General features: G+C 47.7%; 1 protein-coding gene across 15 annotated transcripts in view; it reads right to left on the bottom strand.

Annotated features, from left to right (window-relative positions):
- Positions 1-21,519, bottom strand: part of TCF7 (transcription factor 7) — a 167,375-nt gene that overhangs the window by 28,970 nt on the left and 116,886 nt on the right. For 14 of the 15 annotated variants that reach the window (XM_073649581.1, XM_073649575.1, XM_073649580.1 and 11 more), the window contains 2 exons: positions 17,791-17,901; positions 238-400 (listed from right to left, as the gene is read on the bottom strand). In XM_073649581.1, coding sequence (XP_073505682.1) covers positions 238-400; positions 17,791-17,901 — 274 coding nt within the window. The remainder of the gene's footprint in view (positions 1-237; positions 401-17,790; positions 17,902-21,519) is intronic. The other variant, XM_073649584.1, reaches the window with a different exon arrangement.

Below are 21,519 nucleotides of genomic sequence, written 5' to 3'. Positions count from 1 at the left end.
AATCCCTGCACTAAGCAGTTTATTTCAGAACATCTTTTACATAATAGTGATCAGTAATAATATTCTAGTAGAATAGAAGTTCTATAGTTCACACCTGTCGAACGATAAACAGGTTTTTAACGTTTTTTAGAATGCAGCAATGGAGCAGCGATTCCCGTTCATATGTTCAATACAATACACCAGGTATGAGACAACATAATTCCACTCTAGACATCTAGCATTGGCATCGGCACTCACCCTTCTTCCTAGAATCTGATTGATAGCGGCGCTCTCTTTTAATGTGCACTCAGCAATAACCTTTGCACGCATCTCTTTCATATATAACATAAAAGCATTCAGTGGTTTCTTAATGGTCGGTTTCTTGGGTTCTCTCTCTCTTTTTGGTTCTGAGTGAGGTTTCCTATAATAAATAAATAATAAGACATTAATGATGAGATAAAGTAGAATATTAACAGTACTTTAAATCTATTAGATGTAATTTTCATCTAACAAAAAACAAGCACTTTCATATCTGTCCACCTGACAGGCACAGGGCTGTGGTTAGACAGTGTTTCTTGGCAGGAGATATGGGGTGAGGTTCTTCAGAGAGTCAGAGCAGTTGCCATATTACTCCTCTGCTCTATACACATATATTTAGGCGGTTTGGCTTCTATTGCTCAGTCCGCTGATAGGAAAGCAAATGGAACACTCACTTCACTCATCAAAGTGACCAATGACCTTCTGACAGCAAAACTTAATGGTGACTATTCTCTGCTCATTCTTCTTGACATTTCTGTAGCTTTTGACACTGTTGACCACCATCTCCTACTCTCTATGCTCCACACAATCGGCATAAAGGGCACTGCTCTCTCCTGGTTTTCCTCCTATCTTTCTGAGCGCTCCTTTAGTGTATCGTTCACTGGCTCCACTTCTCCTCTTCCTCTCGCTATTGTGGTCCCATAAGGTTCAGTCCTTGGCCCTCCTCTCTCTACACGGCCCCAATTGGACAGACCATCATCAATTTTGGCTTTCCGTGCCATCTTTATACGGATGACACACAACTTTACACTTCATCCCCTGACCTCACCCCCGCTGTACTACAGAACACCAGTGACAGTCTGTCGGCAGTTTCCAACATTATGTCCGCTCTCTATCTGAAACGCAACCTTTCCAAAACTGAACTTCTGCTCCCGCTGTCTACTTACCTCCCTAAAACTGACATCTCCCTCTCCATGTGTGCACCATAACACCACCTAGCCAGCAGGCTCACTGTCTGGGTGTTGTGTTTGACACCAATCTTTCCTTCACCTTCCATATACAATCTCTTGCCCACTCTTGTCGCTTGAACCTGAAGAACATCTCTAGAATCCGCCCCTTTCTCACCTTGGAAACAACAAAAATAGTCACTGTCGCCCTCATCCACTCCCGCCTTGACTACTGTAACTCTCTATTAATTGGCCTCCCCCTCACTCGACTTTCCCCTCTCCAGTCCATCCTTAATGCAGCAGCCAGGGTCATCCATCAGGCTAATTGTTACTCAGATGCTTCTGCTTTGTGCCAGTCATTGCACTGGCTGCCTACACATTGTACAATCCAATTTAAACTGCTTGTTCTCACCCACAAAGCTCTCCATAGTGCGGCACCCCCCTACATCTCCTCCCTCATTTCTGTTTATCAGCCTACCCGTTCTCTATGCTCCTCAAGCGTTTCTCAACTAACATCCGCACTAACCCGTACCTCCCACTCCCGGCTCCAAGAGTTCTCTTGAGCTGCATCTATTCTTTGGAATGCTCTTCCCCAAGAAATTAGGACTAATCACAACTTACAGTTTTAGGTGCTCTCTAAAAAAAACAAAAAAAAACAAACACATTTGTTTAGGGCGGCCTTAGCCTATCAAGTTCCCTAATCGATGTCCTTTTATATATTTATAAAAAAATCTATAAAAATCACTATTTCTCCAAACATAATTCTCCACCAAACTCCACTGCACCCAAAAGCAATACAAATATTGGCTGGTGACGAGCTCATGTAGCCATTTATCTACCCCCCATTCCATCAAGATGGCTGGACCATCATTGTAAATAAACACCTGTACTTTGTGTCACCCCCACCTCATTGTAGATTGTAAGCTCTTATGAGGAGGGTCGTCATTATTGTTGCTTTAATTATTGTATTATCTTTAACTGTTACTTATGACTGTTGGATTTAAACCTCTGAATTGTACAGCACTGCTGAATATGTTAGCGCTATATACAGATTATCTAATATATATAATTGTCTTATCCCGTCTGTCTGTCTGTCTGTCCTTCTGTCCAGGAAATCCCGAGTCACTGATTGGCCGCGGCCGGACCAATCAGACGCGGGATTTCAGAAAAAGATGGCGGCCGTTAGCGGCTCATCTGCCGCACGGAGGTCAGCAGCGATGCAGCCGGGAGATGAGCGGCGCTAGGCGCTCATCTCCCGGCTGCTCGCAGCGAAAGTACCCCGACCGGCGGCGCCGCCGCTGCCCTCCATGCGGCTACCGTCGGGAGATCAGCGCCTAGGGCCGCTGATCTCCCGACGGCAAGTGTGAAGGGAGGACCGGGGAGCGGCGCCGCCGGTCAGGATACTTCTGCTGCGAGCAGCCACTCATCTCCCGGCTGCTCGCAGCGGAAGTACCCGCACAGGCAGCGCCGCTCCCCGGTCCTCACTAATAGTATTCGCTGATTGGTCACGGTCGCCGGCCGCGACCAGTCAGCATTATTGGCGCCAAATTTAAAGACAGCTTAGCTGATTGGTCGCGGCCGCGATCAATCAGCGATTTTGGCGCCAAATTTAAACAACGCTCTTCGATCCTCACTAACACGGTTCGCTGATTGGTCGCGGCATCCGCCCGTGACCAATCACCGATATTGCCGCCAAATTTAAACACGGCTTTGCTGATTGGTCGCGGTTGCCGGCCGCGACCAATCAGCGATTTTGGCGCCAAATTTAAACAACGCTCTGCTAATTGCGCCCGGTCGGCGGCATACATATTCTATAATACCCGATGCGTTAGAATCAGGCCACCATCTAGTTATTATAATAAGCAAGTTAAACAGTTTTTTTTTCTAGGGAACTAATATCCCTATTTACTAGAGCATAAAATGGTCACCATCTAGTTAGATGGAATAAACCTGAGAGATTGTTTATAGGACATGTGCAATATGTAGGAATTTGGACTCCCAGCAGGGAGGGGCAAGCTACTCTAGTATCCTGAGTGTAACGGGTCTGGGAGGCGGAACCTCTGAGCTACTATACAAGGGGGCGGACCTTGTAAGGGAGCGGGTGGCAACCAGGGATGACGGGCAGGCAGTCACAGCAGGTGACCGGGACAGTCTCTGAAAGAACGGGCAGGGAGTTACGGCAAGCGACCGGGGCAGTCTCTTGGTAAAGGGTAGGTACGACCTGTGATGGCAGAGCCTCCGGGTTGGCTAGCAGGCAGGTGGTAGATGTGTGCTCCCAGGTGAGCAAGCGAGAGTCTCTGGAATGGTAGGTGGTCACAACACGTGACGGCGGAGCCTCCAGGTAGGCTAGCAGGCAGGTAACAGGTGGGCGCTCCCAGGTGAGCGGGCAGGAGTCTCTGGAAAGGCAGATGGTCACAGCACGTGACGGCGGAGCCTCCAGGTAGGCAAGCAGGCAGGTAACTGATGTGCGCTCCCAGGTGAGCGGGCAAGCTGGTCCATAGACAGACTGACAGGAGTTGGAAGGCAGACCGTCGGACCTCAGGCTAGCAGGCAGGTAGCAGACGTGCGCTCCCGGGTGAGCGGGCAAGCTGGTCCTTAGACAGACTGACTGGAGTTGGAAGGCAGACCGTCGGACCTCAGGCTGGCAGGCAGGTGACTGGATATCAGGCAGGACAAAGACAGCAAGCTGGCAGGAATCTGGCAGGTAACTGGCAACGGGACCTGAGGGCTGAAGCACAGGTGAGACACAGTACAAACAACATTGCTCGGGCACCTCCATTTTGGAGGAGGTGCCTTTTATATGGGAGGTCCTCCGGCAATTGGCCGGGGACTCCTTAGGACGGCGCGCGCGGTCCCTTTAAGAGAGGGGGAGCGCGCGCCCTAAGCACACTGCCGGGGAAGGAGCGCGCGCCGGAAGCAGCGGGGAGAGCGGCGCTGGAGGACGCCGTGCCAGGAGCGGGGAGGTGAGAGGGACGGCGTCTCTGCCTAGAACGGGGCAGAGACGCCGATGCTACAGTACCCCCCCCCTTTAGGCCCCCTCTTTTTTTGGCCAGAAAGAAATTTTTCAAGGAGAAGCGGGGCGTTGATGTTCTCCCTGGGTTCCCAAGCTCTCTCCTCAGGACCAAACCCCCTCCAATCTACCAGAAAAAAGGTTTTTCCTCTTACCCTCTTGGAGGCCAGAATACTCTCTACCTCAAAGAGGTCATCAGCGGAAACCGGAGCAGGAGGGACACCTGGATTTTTGGAAAAAGAGTTAAAGACAACGGGTTTGAGGAGAGACACGTGGAAGGAGTTGGGGATCCGTAGGGTGGCCGGGAGTTTTAATTTGTAGGCCACAGGGTTAATTTGCCTGAGGACTTCGAAGGGACCGATGAATCGAGGACCCAACTTGTAGGAGGGTATTTTGAGCCGCACATGTTTGGATGAGAGCCAAACCTTGTCTCCCGGACGGAATTGGGGCGGATCCAGACGTCTCTTATCAGCATATCTTTTCATCCGCTCAGAGGAGAGAAGAAGAGCGGACCTGGTGCTCTCCCAAATAGTAGAAACTTCGCTGACTAGAGACTCCGCAGCAGGGTTGTCCACAGAAACGGAGACAGGAAGTGGAATCCGGGGATGTTGGCCACCAACTATAAAGAACGGGGATTTGGAAGAGGACTCGCTCTCATGGTTGTTATAAGAGAACTCGGCCCACGGTAGGAGATCCACCCAGTCCGAGTGGTGAGCATCCACGAAGTGCCGGAGGTAGCTGGACAAGATCTGATTGATCCGCTCCACTTGACCATTGGACTGAGGGTGGTAAGCGGAGGAGAAATCCAGGGTAATGTCCAGCAGCTTACAAGTGGCTCTCCAGAAACGAGAGGTGAACTGAACCCCACGATCCGACACGATGTGGAGGGGCAGACCATGGAGACGGAAGATGTGGCGGATAAAGTCTTTAGCCAACTCGGGTGCAGACGGAAGACCAGGCAGGGGAATAAAGTGGGCCATCTTAGAAAAACGGTCAGCGACAACCCAAATGACGGTACAACCGGCAGAAACTGGAAGATCGGTGATAAAGTCCATAGCGATGTGTTGCCAAGGAGCAGCAGGTACGGGAAGGGGCAGGAGATGGCCGGCAGGTAGATGTCGGGGAACTTTGTTACGGGCACAGGATGAACAGGCCGCGACGAAGTCTACCACGTCCTTACGTAGGGTAGGCCACCAGTAATGCCGGGCAATAAGTTGAAAGGTCTTCTTTTGGCCAGCATGGCCAGCTAGTTTAGAAGAATGTCCCCAGCGAAGAACCCTCTCCCGATCTGGCACAGCTATGAACGTCTTACCGGGTGGAAGACGAGTCAGATCCAAGGGGGCCACATTCATCACCTTGGAGGAGTCGATGATGTGCGTAGGTTCCTCCTCTTGATCGGAGGACAGGAAGGACCGAGACAAGGCATCAGCTTTGACGTTCTTGTCCGCCGGACGGAAATGAAGAGTGAAGTCGAAGCGGGCAAAAAACAACAACCACCGGGCCTGGCGAGGATTGAGCCTCTGGGCATTTTGGAGATATGCCAGGTTTTAGTGATCCGTGTAGATAATTACCGGGTAGAGAGCCCCTTCAAGCAGATAGCGCCACTCTCCCAGTGCCAATTTGATGGCTAGCAATTCCCGGTCTCCAATGGAGTAGTTGCGCTCCGACGAGGAGAAGATTTTAGAGAAGAAGCCGCACGTTACCATTCTCCCGGTAGAAGACTTCTGGGTGAGCACCGCTCCGGCTCCGGAGGAGGAAGCATCAACCTCCAGGTAGAATTGTTTATTACAGTCCGGACGGTGCAGGACGGGAGCAGAGGCGAAGGCTTTTTTTTAGGGAAAGGAAGGCCTCCTCGGCTTCAGGCGACCATATCCTGGGGTTAGCCCCCTTACGGGTAAGTGCAGATATGGGAGCAGTCCGAGACGAGAAGTGTGGGATGAAAAGACGATAATTAGCGAAGCCCAGGAATCGCTGTATCGCCTTCAAACCTTCAGGACGAGGCCATTTTAGAACGGAAGAGAGCTTCTCGGGATCCATTTGCAGACCTGTTTGGGAGATGACATAGCCCAAGAACGGAAGGGAGGTCTGATCGAAGAGGCACTTCTCGTATTTGGCGTAAAGGTGGTTCTGCCGAAGCCTAAGCAGGACCTGACGAACATCCCTCCGGTGTGTGGGGAGATCCGGAGAGAAGACCAAGATATCGTCCAGGTATACCACTACGCAGGAGTACAGGAGGTCACGGAAGATGTCATTGACTAGTTCCTGAAAGACCGCGGGAGCATTACAGAGACCGAAGGGCATCACAAGGTACTCGTAGTGACCGTCCCGGGTATTGAATGCCGTCTTCCACTCGTCTCCTTGACGGATACGGACCAGATTATACGCTCCTCGAAGATCCAGCTTGGAGAAGATCCTGGCGCCCTTGAGCCGGTCAAACAATTCGGAGATGAGTGGCAGGGGATATTTGTTTTTTACCGTGATGAGATTGAGTCCTCTGTAGTCAATACAGGGACGTAGCGAGCAGTCTTTCTTTTTGACAAAGAAGAATCCGGCTCCAGCCGGGGAGGTAGATTTTTGGATAAATCCCCTAGCCAGATTCTCTTCAATGTACTCAGACATGGCTCGGGTCTCGGCTGCAGATAACGGGTAGATACGCCCACGGGGAGGAGTGGTGCCAGGTACCAGGTCGATCGGGCAATCGTATGGCCTATGGGGTGGCAACGTCTCAGCTTCCTTCTTACCGAAGACATCCGCATAGGGCCAGTAGGGAGCCGGGAGACCAGGTAAGTTAGCTGGAGTAGGCTGAGGGCAAAGTGGACGGACTGGAACCAGGCAGGTCCTATGGCAGTCAGGGCCCCATCGGAGTACTTCACCGGATCGCCAGTTCAATACGGGTTCATGTGTCTGGAGCCAAGGTAGACCTAGCAACAAGGAGTGAGAAAGTCCGGACAGCACATGGAATGAGATCTCCTCAGAGTGCAGCATTCCCACCTGTAGGGTTATAGGTTCGGTGACGAGCAGGATGGTCTCCGAGAGAAGTCTTCCATCCACGGAGGCAACTGACAATGGCTCAGCCAGGGACTTGGTGGGAATATGGTATCTCTCTACCAGAGACTGGGCGATGAGGTTTCCAGCAGCTCCAGAATCCAGATGGGCGAGTTCAAAGAGACTGTTTTCTCCCCAAGCAATAGAGACCGGTAAGGTCAGAGACGGAGAGGACTTACTTTTGTCTAGGACGACCTCTCCTAGTGGTCCTAGACACTGGCGTTTCCCGGCTTTTCCGGGCAGGAACGGATGAAGTGCTTCTTACTGCCACAATAGAAACAGCTTCCCTCGGCTCGGCGAGATTCTTGGCGAGAACCGACCATCTTGGTCTGGTCGACCTGCATAGGCTCAGGAGAGACGGAGGGAGTGACGGGTTGCTGAAAAGTAGGAGCTAGGCGTGGAAACCTCCTCTCACGGGTGACCTCTTGGGCACGCTCCTGGAACCGCAGGTCAATCCGGGTGGCAAGAGTTATCAGGTCATCAAGGGTGGTAGGAATGTCCCGACCGGCAAGTTCATCTTTAATACGGCCGGACAGACCCTCCCAGAAGACGGAAACCAGAGCGTCATTATCCCAGGCCAGCTCCGAGGCAAGGGTACGGAACCGTATGGCATATTGGCCCACGGTGAGGCTTCCCTGACGGAGGCGTAGCAGTGACGATGCGGATGAGGTCTTCCGTCCGGGTTCGTCGAAGACTTTCCGGAAAGCCGTGAGAAAAGCAGGCAAGTTGGACACCAGGGGGTCTCCTCTCTCCCATAGAGGATTTAGCCAGGCCAGGGCCTCCCCGGTGAGATGGGACATGATGAATGCAATTTTGGCTCGGTCGGAGTTAAACTGGTGGGACAATAGTTCAAAGTGCAGGGTGCACTGATTTATGAAGCCCCGAGCCTGGGCGGAGTCGCCTCCGAAACGAGGAGGTGCAGAAAGCCGGGGTCCGGGGTAGGATATCATGGTATTAGTGGGCAGCGGAGCTGCCGGATTGCGAGACATGGCACTGGCGGAGGTTGCTGGTGGAGCAGTCAGAGTGTCCAGGCGAGTATTGACATTCCGCAAGTGACCCAGGATGGACTCCTGTTGGGACCTTTGACGGGACAGTTCATGACACAGGTCCGAGAGCGAGGGGGCTTGGGTGCCACCGGGTTCCATGGCCCGAGCAAACTGTAACGGGTCTGGGAGGCGGAACCTCTGAGCTACTATACAAGGGGGCGGACCTTGTAAGGGAGCGGGTGGCAACCAGGGATGACGGGCAGGCAGTCACAGCAGGTGACCGGGACAGTCTCTGAAAGAACGGGCAGGGAGTTACGGCAAGCGACCGGGGCAGTCTCTTGGTAAAGGGTAGGTACGACCTGTGATGGCAGAGCCTCCGGGTTGGCTAGCAGGCAGGTGGTAGATGTGTGCTCCCAGGTGAGCAAGCGAGAGTCTCTGGAATGGTAGGTGGTCACAACACGTGACAGCGAAGCCTCCAGGTAGGCTAGCAGGCAGGTAACAGGTGGGCGCTCCCAGGTGAGCGGGCAGGAGTCTCTGGAAAGGCAGATGGTCACAGCACGTGACGGCGGAGCCTCCAGGTAGGCAAGCAGGCAGGTAACTGATGTGCACTCCCAGGTGAGCGGGCAAGCTGGTCCATAGACAGACTGACAGGAGTTGGAAGGCAGACCGTCGGACCTCAGGCTAGCAGGCAGGTAGCAGACGTGCGCTCCCGGGTGAGCGGGCAAGCTGGTCCTTAGACAGACTGACTGGAGTTGGAAGGCAGACCGTCGGACCTCAGGCTGGCAGGCAGGTGACTGGATATCAGGCAGGACAAAGACAGCAAGCTGGCAGGAATCTGGCAGGTAACTGGCAACGGGACCTGAGGGCTGAAGCACAGGTGAGACACAGTGCAAACAACATTGCTCGGGCACCTCCATTTTGGAGGAGGTGCCTTTTATATGGGAGGTCCTCCGGCAATTGGCCGGGGACTCCTTAGGACGGCGCGCGCGGTCCCTTTAAGAGAGGGGGAGCGCGCGCGCCCTAAGCACACTGCCGGGGAAGGAGCGCGCGCCGGAAGCAGCGGGGAGAGCGGCGCTGGAGGACGCCGTGCCAGGAGCGGGGAGGTGAGAGGGACGGCGTCTCTGCCTAGAACGGGGCAGAGACGCCGATGCTACACTGAGCAGATAAGGCAAATTGAACCCCATGCCCCCAAGTTCCCCTCCCCACACTGTAAAATGCGTTTTGCACTGTACATTTGCAGTATCTGCCAGAACTCCCTACGCTTACATCAAATATTTACATAGGGCCTTATTAACCTAACCAAAGACAAATGTCCTTTTTGCCACTGTCGGGCTTGTATAGATAGTATATATTTTGCGCTTTGGAATAGTGTCTGCTGCACTATATATACACAGACGCATGCAGTAAAAAAAAACTATACCTATAGTATATGTCGGAGACATCTGGTGTAGGTAGGTGTTGTGAAATCCCCCTGATAAATGCCTGTGAGATACACTATAAAACACTCCCGCATAATACACCTCCCTCCTCCGTTACAAGATGAATTCAATTGTTTCTATTAAGCAGTCTATGGAAAACAAAAAAGTCTCCTGAGTTCATTAAAAAACCCTGAACCTGTACAATTTTGTAGGACTAGATGTAAGAACCCCTACTAAGGACTGCAAACAAGAAGTGACTTGTTTGGACCAAGCAAGACAAGGACTGGACAGTAGATCAGTGGAAATCTGTACTGTGGTCTGATGAGACACTTTTGGTGCTAACCACCATGTCTTTGTGAGACCTAGAAATGGTGAGAGGATGGTTTTGTTACGATACTGGTGTAGTACTGCTGGAAACCAGTGGCAGAAGGAGCACAAGCAGGAACAGCAAGCAGTAGTAGAAATTCTTGGATAAAGCAAAGAAGTTGCAGTAAACAATCTGTAGATGAATGAGAACAGTCTGGTTAAGAATGTTCAGGATCTGGAGACTGAAACTAGGCTAACAGCTAGACACAATACTCAAGCAATAAGTGAGAAATCCATGTGCCTTTAAGTAAGCCCAAACAGTAAATAAGATGGATTCTGCAGGTTCAGAATCTGCCATATTAGTAAAGGGCAATTGCAGAACACAACAGCAGCCTCCAGTGGTAAGGAGTGGAATTGCAGCACAATTATTAAGGTGAACAATAGCAGCCACTAGTGGTCAAACTATAGAAGGACAACAGGAATTCTGACAGGTTTCTACATGTTCCTGATGAAGCTGCTTGAGAGAATGACAAGGGTGTGTCATCTGAAGAAAATGGGGACACTTTAAGGAATGTAAGGTTTAACACACATTCTGGTTTATTTCATGTGTTTCTTTACTTCTTACACCCGAAACCTAGAATTATGCCATGCCAAAGTCCTTACTGTAAAATAACACTCATTGCCCTATGCAGTACATCCTTTATAAGTGTGGCAGGTGCTGTAGGCGAGTCAGACTGAGGTGCTTAGGACCCATCAGTAAAACTCACCCTAGGACCCATGCTATAGCTACATGCAAATAGTACCAGTTCATTTTAAGACCTTAAGTATACATGCATTATGCCAATCAGAAGCATTTTGCACTGCACTTGGGGTCCATACATCACAGTGAGATTTCCCTTTAAGAATTTTTAGGGAATTTAATATTACGCACCATTTTTAGGTAGACAAATGTGTGATTAGTAAGGGACAGCCACATCCCCTTCAGAGTTTGAACAATCTATTTTCTCTACTAGGGTATATGTGAATTATAGAAGAGATTCCTATACTCAGGTCATCCCTACAGGAGCCACAACATAATGCAGCAATTGTCGGTGGTGAGAAATATTCTATTTTGTGTTCTCCTTACCCACATTACATCAGTCATTAATTTTCTATTTTTTCATTGATTTAACTGCATGAGGGATTGTATTGTTATGGTATTCATGATTTTTTTTTTTTTATGAATGCATGCATAAACTAAAATGTAACCGATCTCCATGCTGTATAGATGCAAAATTCACTTGTACACGTCCTTGCTATTTGTAGATATTTGAATATTTCTATGAAAAAAAAATATTTTAATAAATAAAAAACCTATATATTAGTCTATACTTTTTGTTAGCTTACTTGAATTAAACTTTTTTTTGTCCTTTTAGCGTCACCCTCAAAAATGGCTGGAGAAAGCAATCACTTTCTGATCAATGGTAGTGACCACCCTACTTGTGACGGGACCACAGAGCTGGTTTAGAGCTGTGCTATAGCAAAGTTGGGACCTGACCTATTAGGAGGTGAGGTCATATCCCAGAAATATGCCACACATCCTAAAGGAACTTTTCCATTTCAGAATTAGAACTCAATAAGTTGTCCACACAAGGGAATTTTGATAAAGCCCTGCAGCTTGCTGAATCCTAGTGGACCTGTGGGATACTACAGCATTTCAGAGGAAAGCCATATTGGGACCGGTCACCTCCAGAAACACTATTTACCCATAGATACAGTGGAAATTTGCAGGTAGATAGCATTGAAACCATGCTTGCAGCGGCAACAAGGAGAAAATTACTTTTCTTCTCCATACAGCTGCTCACATTGAGTCATATCACTACACCGTGATCGTGCTGTAATCATTCACTGGCACATAGATTGACTGCCAACTCTGCACACACAATAGAGAGCTGGCTGGCAAGCAATGTGCCAGGGAGTGATTACGCTCACTGTGTAGTGGTGACAGTAACCGCTAAAATGACTGTAAGCGAGCAGCTGTATAGAGAACAAAACTTCATTTTTCCCGGTAGCCACTGCTCCAGTAGGCTGGACAGGCATGGTTTAAACACTATTTACATGCAGATTACCACTATATCTATGGGTAAATAGCATTTCTGGGCAAGTGACAGGTTCCCTTTATATGCCGGCTGGCAACTATGCCACTTGAATGACTAGTCCAAGACACCAGTCTCGGCAGCTTTTCCTCACTTCGTTCTCTTTATTCAATAGGTCTCTTCCTATGTATGTGTATAGGGAGAAAACTGTTACGCAAGGGGGAGTCTGGCAGGGAGAAGCTGCCAAGGTCCAACCTCTGACTAGTCAACCAAGAGCCATGGTCCCTAGCTGACATTTATATACATGTCTTTCTATGAACGGTTGCAGTGGTTCAGAGTGAAACATACCTGGCTGAAATGATGAAGCCAATGTCTGATACATGCTGCCCGTGGTTCGGACAGTATATATCAGCTGTTAGATTTCCTGTATACATAAAACAGACAGGTATACAGACCATGTATACAAACTCCTAAACATGAAACTATATACATTCATATACTTATAAATATATTCTATCTATCAAGTCCTGCCACAAGTGAAAAGTCAATTCCCCCATACACATTAGAATATACCATTTGGCTGATCCCGCCGATATTGTATGGTGGTCTCCCGACTCATTCCAGGACAGATGACGTTTGAATGATCGTTCGGCCAACAGGTATCTAATGTATTTGGGGGCCTTAACTCACCGTAAAGCCAACAGAATGGGTCAGACATCCGCTTAGTGTAGACAGTGAGGCAGATCATGACCCACTCTGTCACTTATATTGTTAAAAAGTAATTGTCATCCGTAAGAAAATAAATGGCTATCCTGATCTGCAGATCCTGAGCCCACAGCATCAATTACCGCTTCATTTGTTGTAAATTTACATCCGATCACTACCGGTATTTTTTGATTTTCGGAAAACGTTAATAATCAGATGGGGACAAATCAGGAGAATATGATAGATGACTAACAATTTCAATTTGAGTGCAGGATAATATGAGACTTGTGGGTGGTGCATTATCCTGCAAAAACAAGACGCCTTTCGAAAGTTTTTGCTAAAGTTCCAATCCTCACCTGACATGGATAATTTTTCTTAGTCACATTTTTGAAATGACAAACTTTTCTGCTAAAACTTAGCACATGTAGGTGTCAGTATGTAGTATAGGTTCTCCTCCTGCAAATCTTCCTCACAGACTCTCCTGTCCTCAAAATAGCAGATCAAGATGGTGCATGTGAGCAGAGCTGTCAATCAGCCTTCTCCAAATGAAATCCAGCACCCCATGTGCAGTGTCCTTCATTGCCCCCATTGTCTCCTCATGTACAGTTCACCCCCGAAATACACATTGCAGGAAGCAACAGGACAGTAGAGCGCAACAAGAGCGGCCAACTCCAGAAATTCCAGAAAAAATAAAAAAATAAAGTTGTTGGCAACCCTGAGCGCAGCTTCACTGCAGAACGCTGTCCTGGCGAGCCTGGTTTCTGTAACAGGTGTATTAGTAGCAGACATTGTAGTCTTTAGCCCAGACTTGGCTAGTCATCTACCTAAACTACAGGTCGTTCTGGATGCTCTAAGGAAGGCGAGATTTACAATAAATCAAAAAAAATGCGCCGTTGGAAAAGAGGAGGCCAAGTACTTGGGCTATGTTGTCGGGAGAGGCGAAATAAAGCCGCAAGTTAATAAAGTGGAGGCAATCCAGATCTGGCCCCAACCGCTCTCCAAGAAGCAAGTAAGAGCATTCCTGGGAATGGTGGGATATTACCGGCGGCTTATCCCAAATTTTGCCATGATGGCTGCGTCACTGACGGATCTCCTAAAAGGCACCAGGTCAACCATGCTGAAGTGGACAGAGGAAACAGAGACCGTGTTTCAACTGTTGAAGTCAACACTGTGTAAACAGCCAGTCCTGGTAACACCAGACTTTAAGAGTTTGTGGTCCAGACAGACGCTTCAGAGGTTGATCTAGGAGCCGTACTCTCTCAAGAGATAAATGGGGAAGAACATCCCATTCTCTGAGCAGGAAGCTGTCCTGCGAGGAAAAACTACGCAATAGTAAAAAAGGAGTGTTTAGCCATAAAGTGGGCCGTAGATACACTAAGATACTACCTACTAGGCTGAAAGTTTAAAGTTCGTGTCAGACCATGCCCCGTTGAGATGGTTGAGGGAAAAGAGGGGTAAAAATGCCAGGGTAACTAGATGGTTCCTAGCTTTTCAGGACTTCAACTTTCATGTAGAGCATAGGCCCAGGAAGTTACACAGGAACACTGATGCCCTGTCTCGTATCGGAAGGTGCCCAAACCCCTGGCTTTGGGCGGGGGGGGATATGTGACCGAGCCACTGGTATGGTATATGAGGGGGGGTATGTGTCACGCAGGTTGCTAGCCTGTGTGAACTAGAACCAATAAACTTTCTGCTAGCATGTTATATGCTGGGGGGGGTTAACTCTTTTAAAGGGCGTGGTTTTATAGGAATGACAGAGATGGGAGGGGCGTCATTCCCCATACCTCCACCCCAGGGTGTGGCTGAGCAAAGTTTAAATGTTCAGTCCTGTTATTTTTTCTCTGTTGTGGAGTTTGGAGTGGCAAAGACTCCAGACTGGAAGGCCACAGCCCAGAGAGGTTCCGGAAGTGGCGTCTTACATTTACATATACACACACACACCATAACTATAACTATATACAGTACAGACCAAAAGTTTGGACACACCTTCTCATTTAAAGATTTTTCTGTATTTTCATGACTTTGAAAATTGTACATTCACTCTGAAGGCATCAAAACTATGAATTAACACATGTGGAATTATATACTTATCAAAAAAGTGTGAAACAACTGAAAATATGTCTTATATTCTAGGTTCTTCAAAGTAGTCACCTTTTGTTTTGATGACTGCTTTGCACACTCTTGGCATTCTCTTGATGAGCTTCAAGAGGTAGTCACCGGAAATGATCTTCCAACAATCTTGAAGGCGTTCCCAGAGATGCTTATCACTTGTTGGCCCTTTTGCCTTCACTCTGCGGTCCAGCTCACCCCAAACCATCTCGATTGGGTTCAGGTCTAGTGACTGTGGAGTCCAGGTCATCTGGCGTAGCACCCCATCACTCTCTTTCTTGGTCAAATAGCCCTTACACAGCCTGGAGGTGTGTTTGGGGTCATTGTCCTGTTGAAAAATCAATGATGGTCCAACTAAACGCAAACCGGATGGAATAGCATGCCGCTGCAAGATGCTGTAGCCATGCTGGTTCAGTATGCCTTCAATTTTGAATAAATCCCCAACAGTGTCACCAGCAAAGCACCCCCACACCATCACACCTCCTCCTCCATGCTTCACGGTGGGAACCAGGCATGTAGAGTCCATCCGTTCACCTTTTCTGCATCGAACAAAGACACACAGGTTGGAACCAAAGATCTCAAATTTGGACTCATCAGACAAAAGCACAGATTTCCACAGGTCTAATGTCCATTCCTGGTGTTCTTTAGCTCAAACAAGTCTCTTCTGCTTGTTGCCTGTCCTTAGCAGTGGTTTCCTAGCAGCTATTTTACCATGAAGGCCTGCTGCACAAAGTCTCCTCTTAACAGTTGTTGAAGAGATGTGTCTGCTGGTAGAACTCTGTGTGGCATTGACCTGGTCTCTAATCTGAGCTGCTGTTAACCTGCGATTTCTGAGGCTGGTGACTCAGAATAACTTATCCTCAGAAGCAGAGGTGACTCTTGGTCTTCCTTTCCTGGGGCGGTCCTCATGTGAGCCAGTTTCTTTGTGGCGCTTGATGGTTTTTGCAACTGCACTTGGGGACACTTTCAAAGTTTTCCCAATTTTTCGGACTGACTGACCTTCATTTTTTAAAGTAATGATGGCCACTCATTTTTCTTTACTTAGCTGCTTTTTTATTGCCATAATACAAATTCTAACAGTCTATTCAGTAGGACTATCAGCTGTGTATCCACCTGACTTCTGCACAACACAACTGATGGTCCCAACCCCATTTATAAGGCAAGAAATCCCACTTATTAAACCTGACAGGGCACACCTGTGAAGTGAAAACCATTTCCGGTGACTACCTCTTGAAGCTCATCAAGAGAATGCCAAGAGCGTGCAAAGCAGTCATCAAAGCAAAAGGTGGCTACTTTGAAGAACCTAGAATCTAAGACATATTTTCAGTTGTTTCACACTTTTTTGTTAAGTATATAATTCCACATGTGTTAATTCATAGTTTTGATGCCTACAGTGTGAATGTACAATTTTCAAAGTCATGAAAATACAGAAAAATCTTTAAATGAGAAGGTGTGTCCAAACTTTTGGTCTGTACTGTATATCTAGAAGAATCGATGCCGTTTTGAAGGGAAAGGGAGGTCCCACTAATAAATGATTTGATATAGATTACTCTTTTGTTCATTCACATTATCAGTTTATAATAGGCAAACTATTAAGACTTCTATTTTTGAAAGTAGTCTGCATGATATTGAAAAAGACCAAAATCATGCATAAGAACCATAATACCAATAGGGAAAGTGCAACTCCCAAATGAATAAATCCTACAAAATAGTGGAGCAATAGACCCCCAGGGGTGAGTGGCACTGAAATGTCAGTCATAGTAGAATTATAAAAAGGTATAAATTTTATTTCTCAAACGGTAAACTATATAATTTTATAAAATGACAAACAGTAACAATACAATACATAAAAGTTAGTAGATCAATGGTGAGTAATATATGTAAGCAAGAACATGTAGGGATAATAATTAATCATTATATATACCAAAGTTAATGGAAGAAATATTCATTAATAATGAAGCCTGATCTAAAGGAACAATGTTGGTCAATAATAAAGTATGGCCACAAGATGGCACCAAAGTACAGAAACAGTGTTCACACAATATTGCCAAGATATAGAATCAGGATATGTGTAAGTGCAGGTAACCTAACTAAGGTAATGGTTAATGATCCCCAATTTTTTTTTTTACATATTTTATATTTGTCTGGCTGGGTTTTCATTGTGATTGCTCCTGCCATGCTTGCTGTAAGATGGTGCACTAGTAGATTGCCAACACCTCAACCTGGTTCCGGCTCCTAGTGGATATCCTGATCTAATACTGGAGATATCATGGGTGATGAGGTATGAAGAGGTTTTCTACCTTGTCTTACTGAATGCTAACTCACTGCTGTGACCTGGAGCTAGTGGTAGATAGCCTATACCATGGCCATCTCCTGGTCACAGCAGTGGAGCTCCATGCTGCACATGCGGAGTAGGACCAGGTTTCTGTCTGTGAATCAAAGCAAATAAAAATTGGCAGATTACATCCCTGTAATGAATATTATATTTATGAATACCATAAAATGGTGCAAGCCAATGGTGGTCAGCACACAGCCCACACATTCTTGGGAGGCCTAACAATGGCAATATCCAATACCCAGTGTTCTGCCATTAATGGTGTAAGATTTGCCATTAACTAGCAGTTTTGTACCAGACTGCTGCGTCAGCTGCTGTATAAAAAGAGCTTTCTACATTCCTTATCCACACTGTCTCAACACAACCAGTTCTGCCATTTAGTTCCCATTTCCAGGGATTATTTGGGTAAGACAGACTTTCCCCAGACGCAGTTACTATAATGAAGTCCACAGCCAGTCTGGCTATGACTAGGGTCCTGAGCAGAGGACCACCCTCTACGATGTCCTAGTAGGGCATGTAAGTGGAACACAATGAATTTTATCTAAGAATTTTACAAAAAATACAATATTTTCATAATAACAATAGAAAAACCAAACAACTAGCAGCATGTGACTTACATGCCCCGATCATAGCATTCCATATCTTTATTCCCTGAGTGAGGCACTATGGCTGGATGAGGGATGCCCGTGGTGTGAACTCCGGAGCCAAGCATTAGGGGATGCGTAAACCTAAAAACAAAGCATTTCCTAAAGATTAATTCTTCTACAGTCAAGAAAATGTCTGTTGCCTGTTTGTGATGAATAGATGATCTTCAATCGGACGTACATGTGAAGATTTTTCCTGCCTTCTATGGCTGGCAGCAGCCCTTTACTTACTTGCTTCCATGTTTCTACTAAGCCTGGGATTTAGAATTAGCACATCATCTCCTATGGTTATTAGTCACGTGTTCGCTTTCTATACCAATGATCTCTTAATCTGAAGCTTCTATGTTGATTGTTCGGCTTAACAAATGGTCGAAACCTTTAACAAGAATTTATCTCAACATACGATTCTTATAGTCAAATATAACATTTCCAGTCCAATATCCCTTGAGACACAAGGTCACACTTTAATGAAAAATTGTCACGGTAGTAAAAGACGCTTACACAGATCCCTTATTCACCATTTGTTCTCCTTACAGATCACAGTTTTTGCATTAGAGAGGCTTAATGTGTGCCAACTTGTCAATTTTATATCACTCACATAACATTATATACACAGGCACCATTTCTATTGTCGGATTTAAAACAAAACAAAAAAAAAATAATGAATACTGTAATGCACACGCCCGGGCTGAGCGGCGTGTGCATGTGATTGTAGTGATTCCACTGGACCGTGCCGGAGAGTGAATGCCTGGAGGGGCGTAACTAGGTATTCACCCGATCCGACCAGGGTCGCACGACGGCATACGACGCCAGTGCACCAAGGAGGAACCGAGCAGAGGGACCAGGTGCTACTCCAGGACAGACCCCGGACACGGCTGTTGACCCACACAGGGGAATACAGGAACAGACTGGTAGGCTGGCACACAGACTGGTGGGTATAGGCTGGCTCGACTGGGATGCAGGCAGGCGGGTATGCAGGCAGGGGGGTACAGGCAAGCACAGCTAGAGTGCAGACAGGGAGGCACTAGCAGGTAGGAACACAGGCGGGATAGGACCCAGTACACACTGGGACTCAGGAACAATACAGGCAGAGGGGTACAGGCAAGCACAGCTAGAGTGCAGACAGGGAGGCACTAGCAGGTAGGGACACTGGCGGGATAGGACCCAGTACACATTGGGACTCAGGAACAGAACCACAGATGTGGCGGACAAACACAGCAGAGTGAGGCCGCCCAGAGAGGTGAGCGAGAGCAGGGCAGGACGAGGCCACCTGGAGCGGTGAGCAAGAGTAGAGCAGGACAAGGCCGCCAGGAGCAGTGAGCAAAGGGTCAGAGCTGAGCGAGACTGCCGGAGCAGTGAGCAAGAGTAAAGCAGGACGAGGCCGCCTGGAGCGGTGAGCAAGAGTGGAGCAAGACTGCCGGAGCAGTGAGCAAAAGGATAAGAGCAGAGCGAGACTGCCGGAGCAGTGAGCAAAAGGATAAGAGCGGAGCAAGGCTGCCAGAGCAGTGAGCAAAAGGGTCAGAGCGGAGCAAGGCTGCCGGAGCAGCGAGCAAAGGAGTCAGAGCAGGCTAGAACCGCCTGAGCGGTGAGCAAAGGAGCCAGAGCAGGCTAGAACCGCCGGAGCGGTGAGCAAAGGAGCCAGAGCAGGCTAGAACCGCCGGAGCGGTGAGCAAAGGAGCCAGAGCAGGGGGGACAGGGCTCTGTTCACACGGAACAGACAGGAAGAGAAAGGCAGAGCCAGATACCCACAGGGTACTTGCAGTGAAGTAGCGAGTGGACCACAAACTCACAAACGGGAGTACAGAGACAACAAGCAGGAGTTAGGCACGAGTTCAGACTCTGCAGAAAAAGGAAGGGAACGGACATAGAGGCAAAACAGGTAAAGGATAGGAGAGAGTTCAGACTGGAACTGAGTGTACGGAGGAGACAGACACTGCAGCGGGATACAGGAGCGGGTCTGGGAATACTGCCCCCAGAGAGGTGGGACAAACAGGCAAGAAGCGTGTTCAGACAGGACAGACAAGATACAGGAGCGGGTCTAGGTAATCAGCCCCTAGAAGGCGGGAGGAACAGGCTAGGAGCGTGTTCAGACAGGCCTGGAAATACAGCCTCCAGGATAGGCAGACAAGAGAACACAGAACGGGACCTGGCACCTTCAGAGTGCAAGCACACACTGAATGAAGCACAATGCTCAGGCAGGGATTGATTGGAGCAGCTGGGTTATATACCAGGTGACAGACCGCAATAGGCTGAGGACGCACAAAGGGGTGTGACCCACAGCAGGTACAAAAAGCAGGAAGTGATCGGGCGCCGCCCTTAAGCAGCAGAAACAGACACAAACAGACAGCATGGAGGGAAGCCAGAGAGACATTCTGGACTGGAGATCAAGTGCGCGCTCTTGCACAGTGGGAGATGGACCACCATGCAAGGACGCCGCCAGGTATGTTACAAATACCACTAAACAAAAACTCAAGATGGCAAGTTTTCTGACTTTTTGGCAATGTTCACTTGTGATGAATTTTGCAGTTCATTTGAACTGTGAAATCTATGACAAATCTGGAAAATAAAAATCCACCAAACACTAAAACAGATAGAACCCCAAAGGTAGCATCGTTTTCTGCATCCTCCTCGGGGGTATAATAAATCACATGGGTAATAAGTACACAAACGTCATTTTCTTGCAAAAGGATGAATTGAAGAAAGACAATTACAATAGAGACATGCCCTATGTGGCAGGAACAGATGCAGGATTATAAGATTGCCAAGCATGTTACTGTATGCTTCCCTATCTTTTGCATGCAAGACTAAATGCAGTTTTACTAGAAGTTTTCAACTTATTAAAATAGAAGCATGTGTAATGCCAGAATGCGCCACAAGGTGGAGATACTACACAAATGATAAAGTTCACTGATCGACTGCGAAAATTTAAAAAATGAGAAATCCCGCACCTTTTATAGTACTTCGGGGAAAAAAGTTGAGCTGATAAGTAATACGCAGTGGGTATCTATACCCACATTTAAAGGGGTTATCTAACAGTATGATAGATGGAAGCTAGGTGTGAAAGTAGTTCCATACTCTTATAAATGGAGAAATACTGCACGGATGTGAACACTACTCAAATCAAAAAGAAATAAATAATGATATACATAGTTGTAGAATTCGCAGTCGCACTCTCCTCCCATCAGTCCTCTTCTTTGCTAGGATTAGGAGCCATGTTTCCTCAGGTCTGACATCACTATGTGTGCTAGGATGTCCTAGATCTTATGACTGAATATTTCAAAATGAAAAGATAAAACTTTAATGTTTTATACTTTGATGGATAGTGCTAGACAAGTATATTCATGTTCTATAAGCACCTGGTAGCTATGTAGGATTTCTCCTGCCTTGTACCCATCATGGCTTGTCGGGCAGGCTCGGCATTAGCCTTGCGCAAAAAGATTTGCAGGGCCCTGGTACAGTGGCCACGTCAGTGGTCCGTGGAAGCTCTTACTATATGCTGGCAACCCCGTGCCTCTTATTAGTATCGTAATGTCGTCATTGTGGCGCCACTCACGCAGGAAGTCACACACAGATTAGCAATCAGAATCGGCGCCAGGAATGCCAGCAAGTAGGGGTAGGTTCTCTTATGCTAAAGAAAAAGCTATGCGACTAAAAAATAGAAAAAAGATGAAAGACAAGTAAAAGATTTGACTACACAGGGTT

The sequence above is a fragment of the Phyllobates terribilis genome, unplaced genomic scaffold (genome assembly GCF_046119375.1).
Source record: "Phyllobates terribilis strain yellow unplaced genomic scaffold, ASM4611937v1 Scaffold_10__3_contigs__length_209671492, whole genome shotgun sequence".
NCBI classification, from domain to species: Eukaryota; Metazoa; Chordata; class Amphibia; order Anura; family Dendrobatidae; genus Phyllobates; species Phyllobates terribilis.
The sequence above is the reverse complement of the archived record's forward strand: the minus strand, read 5'-3'. Positions and strand labels throughout refer to the sequence as shown.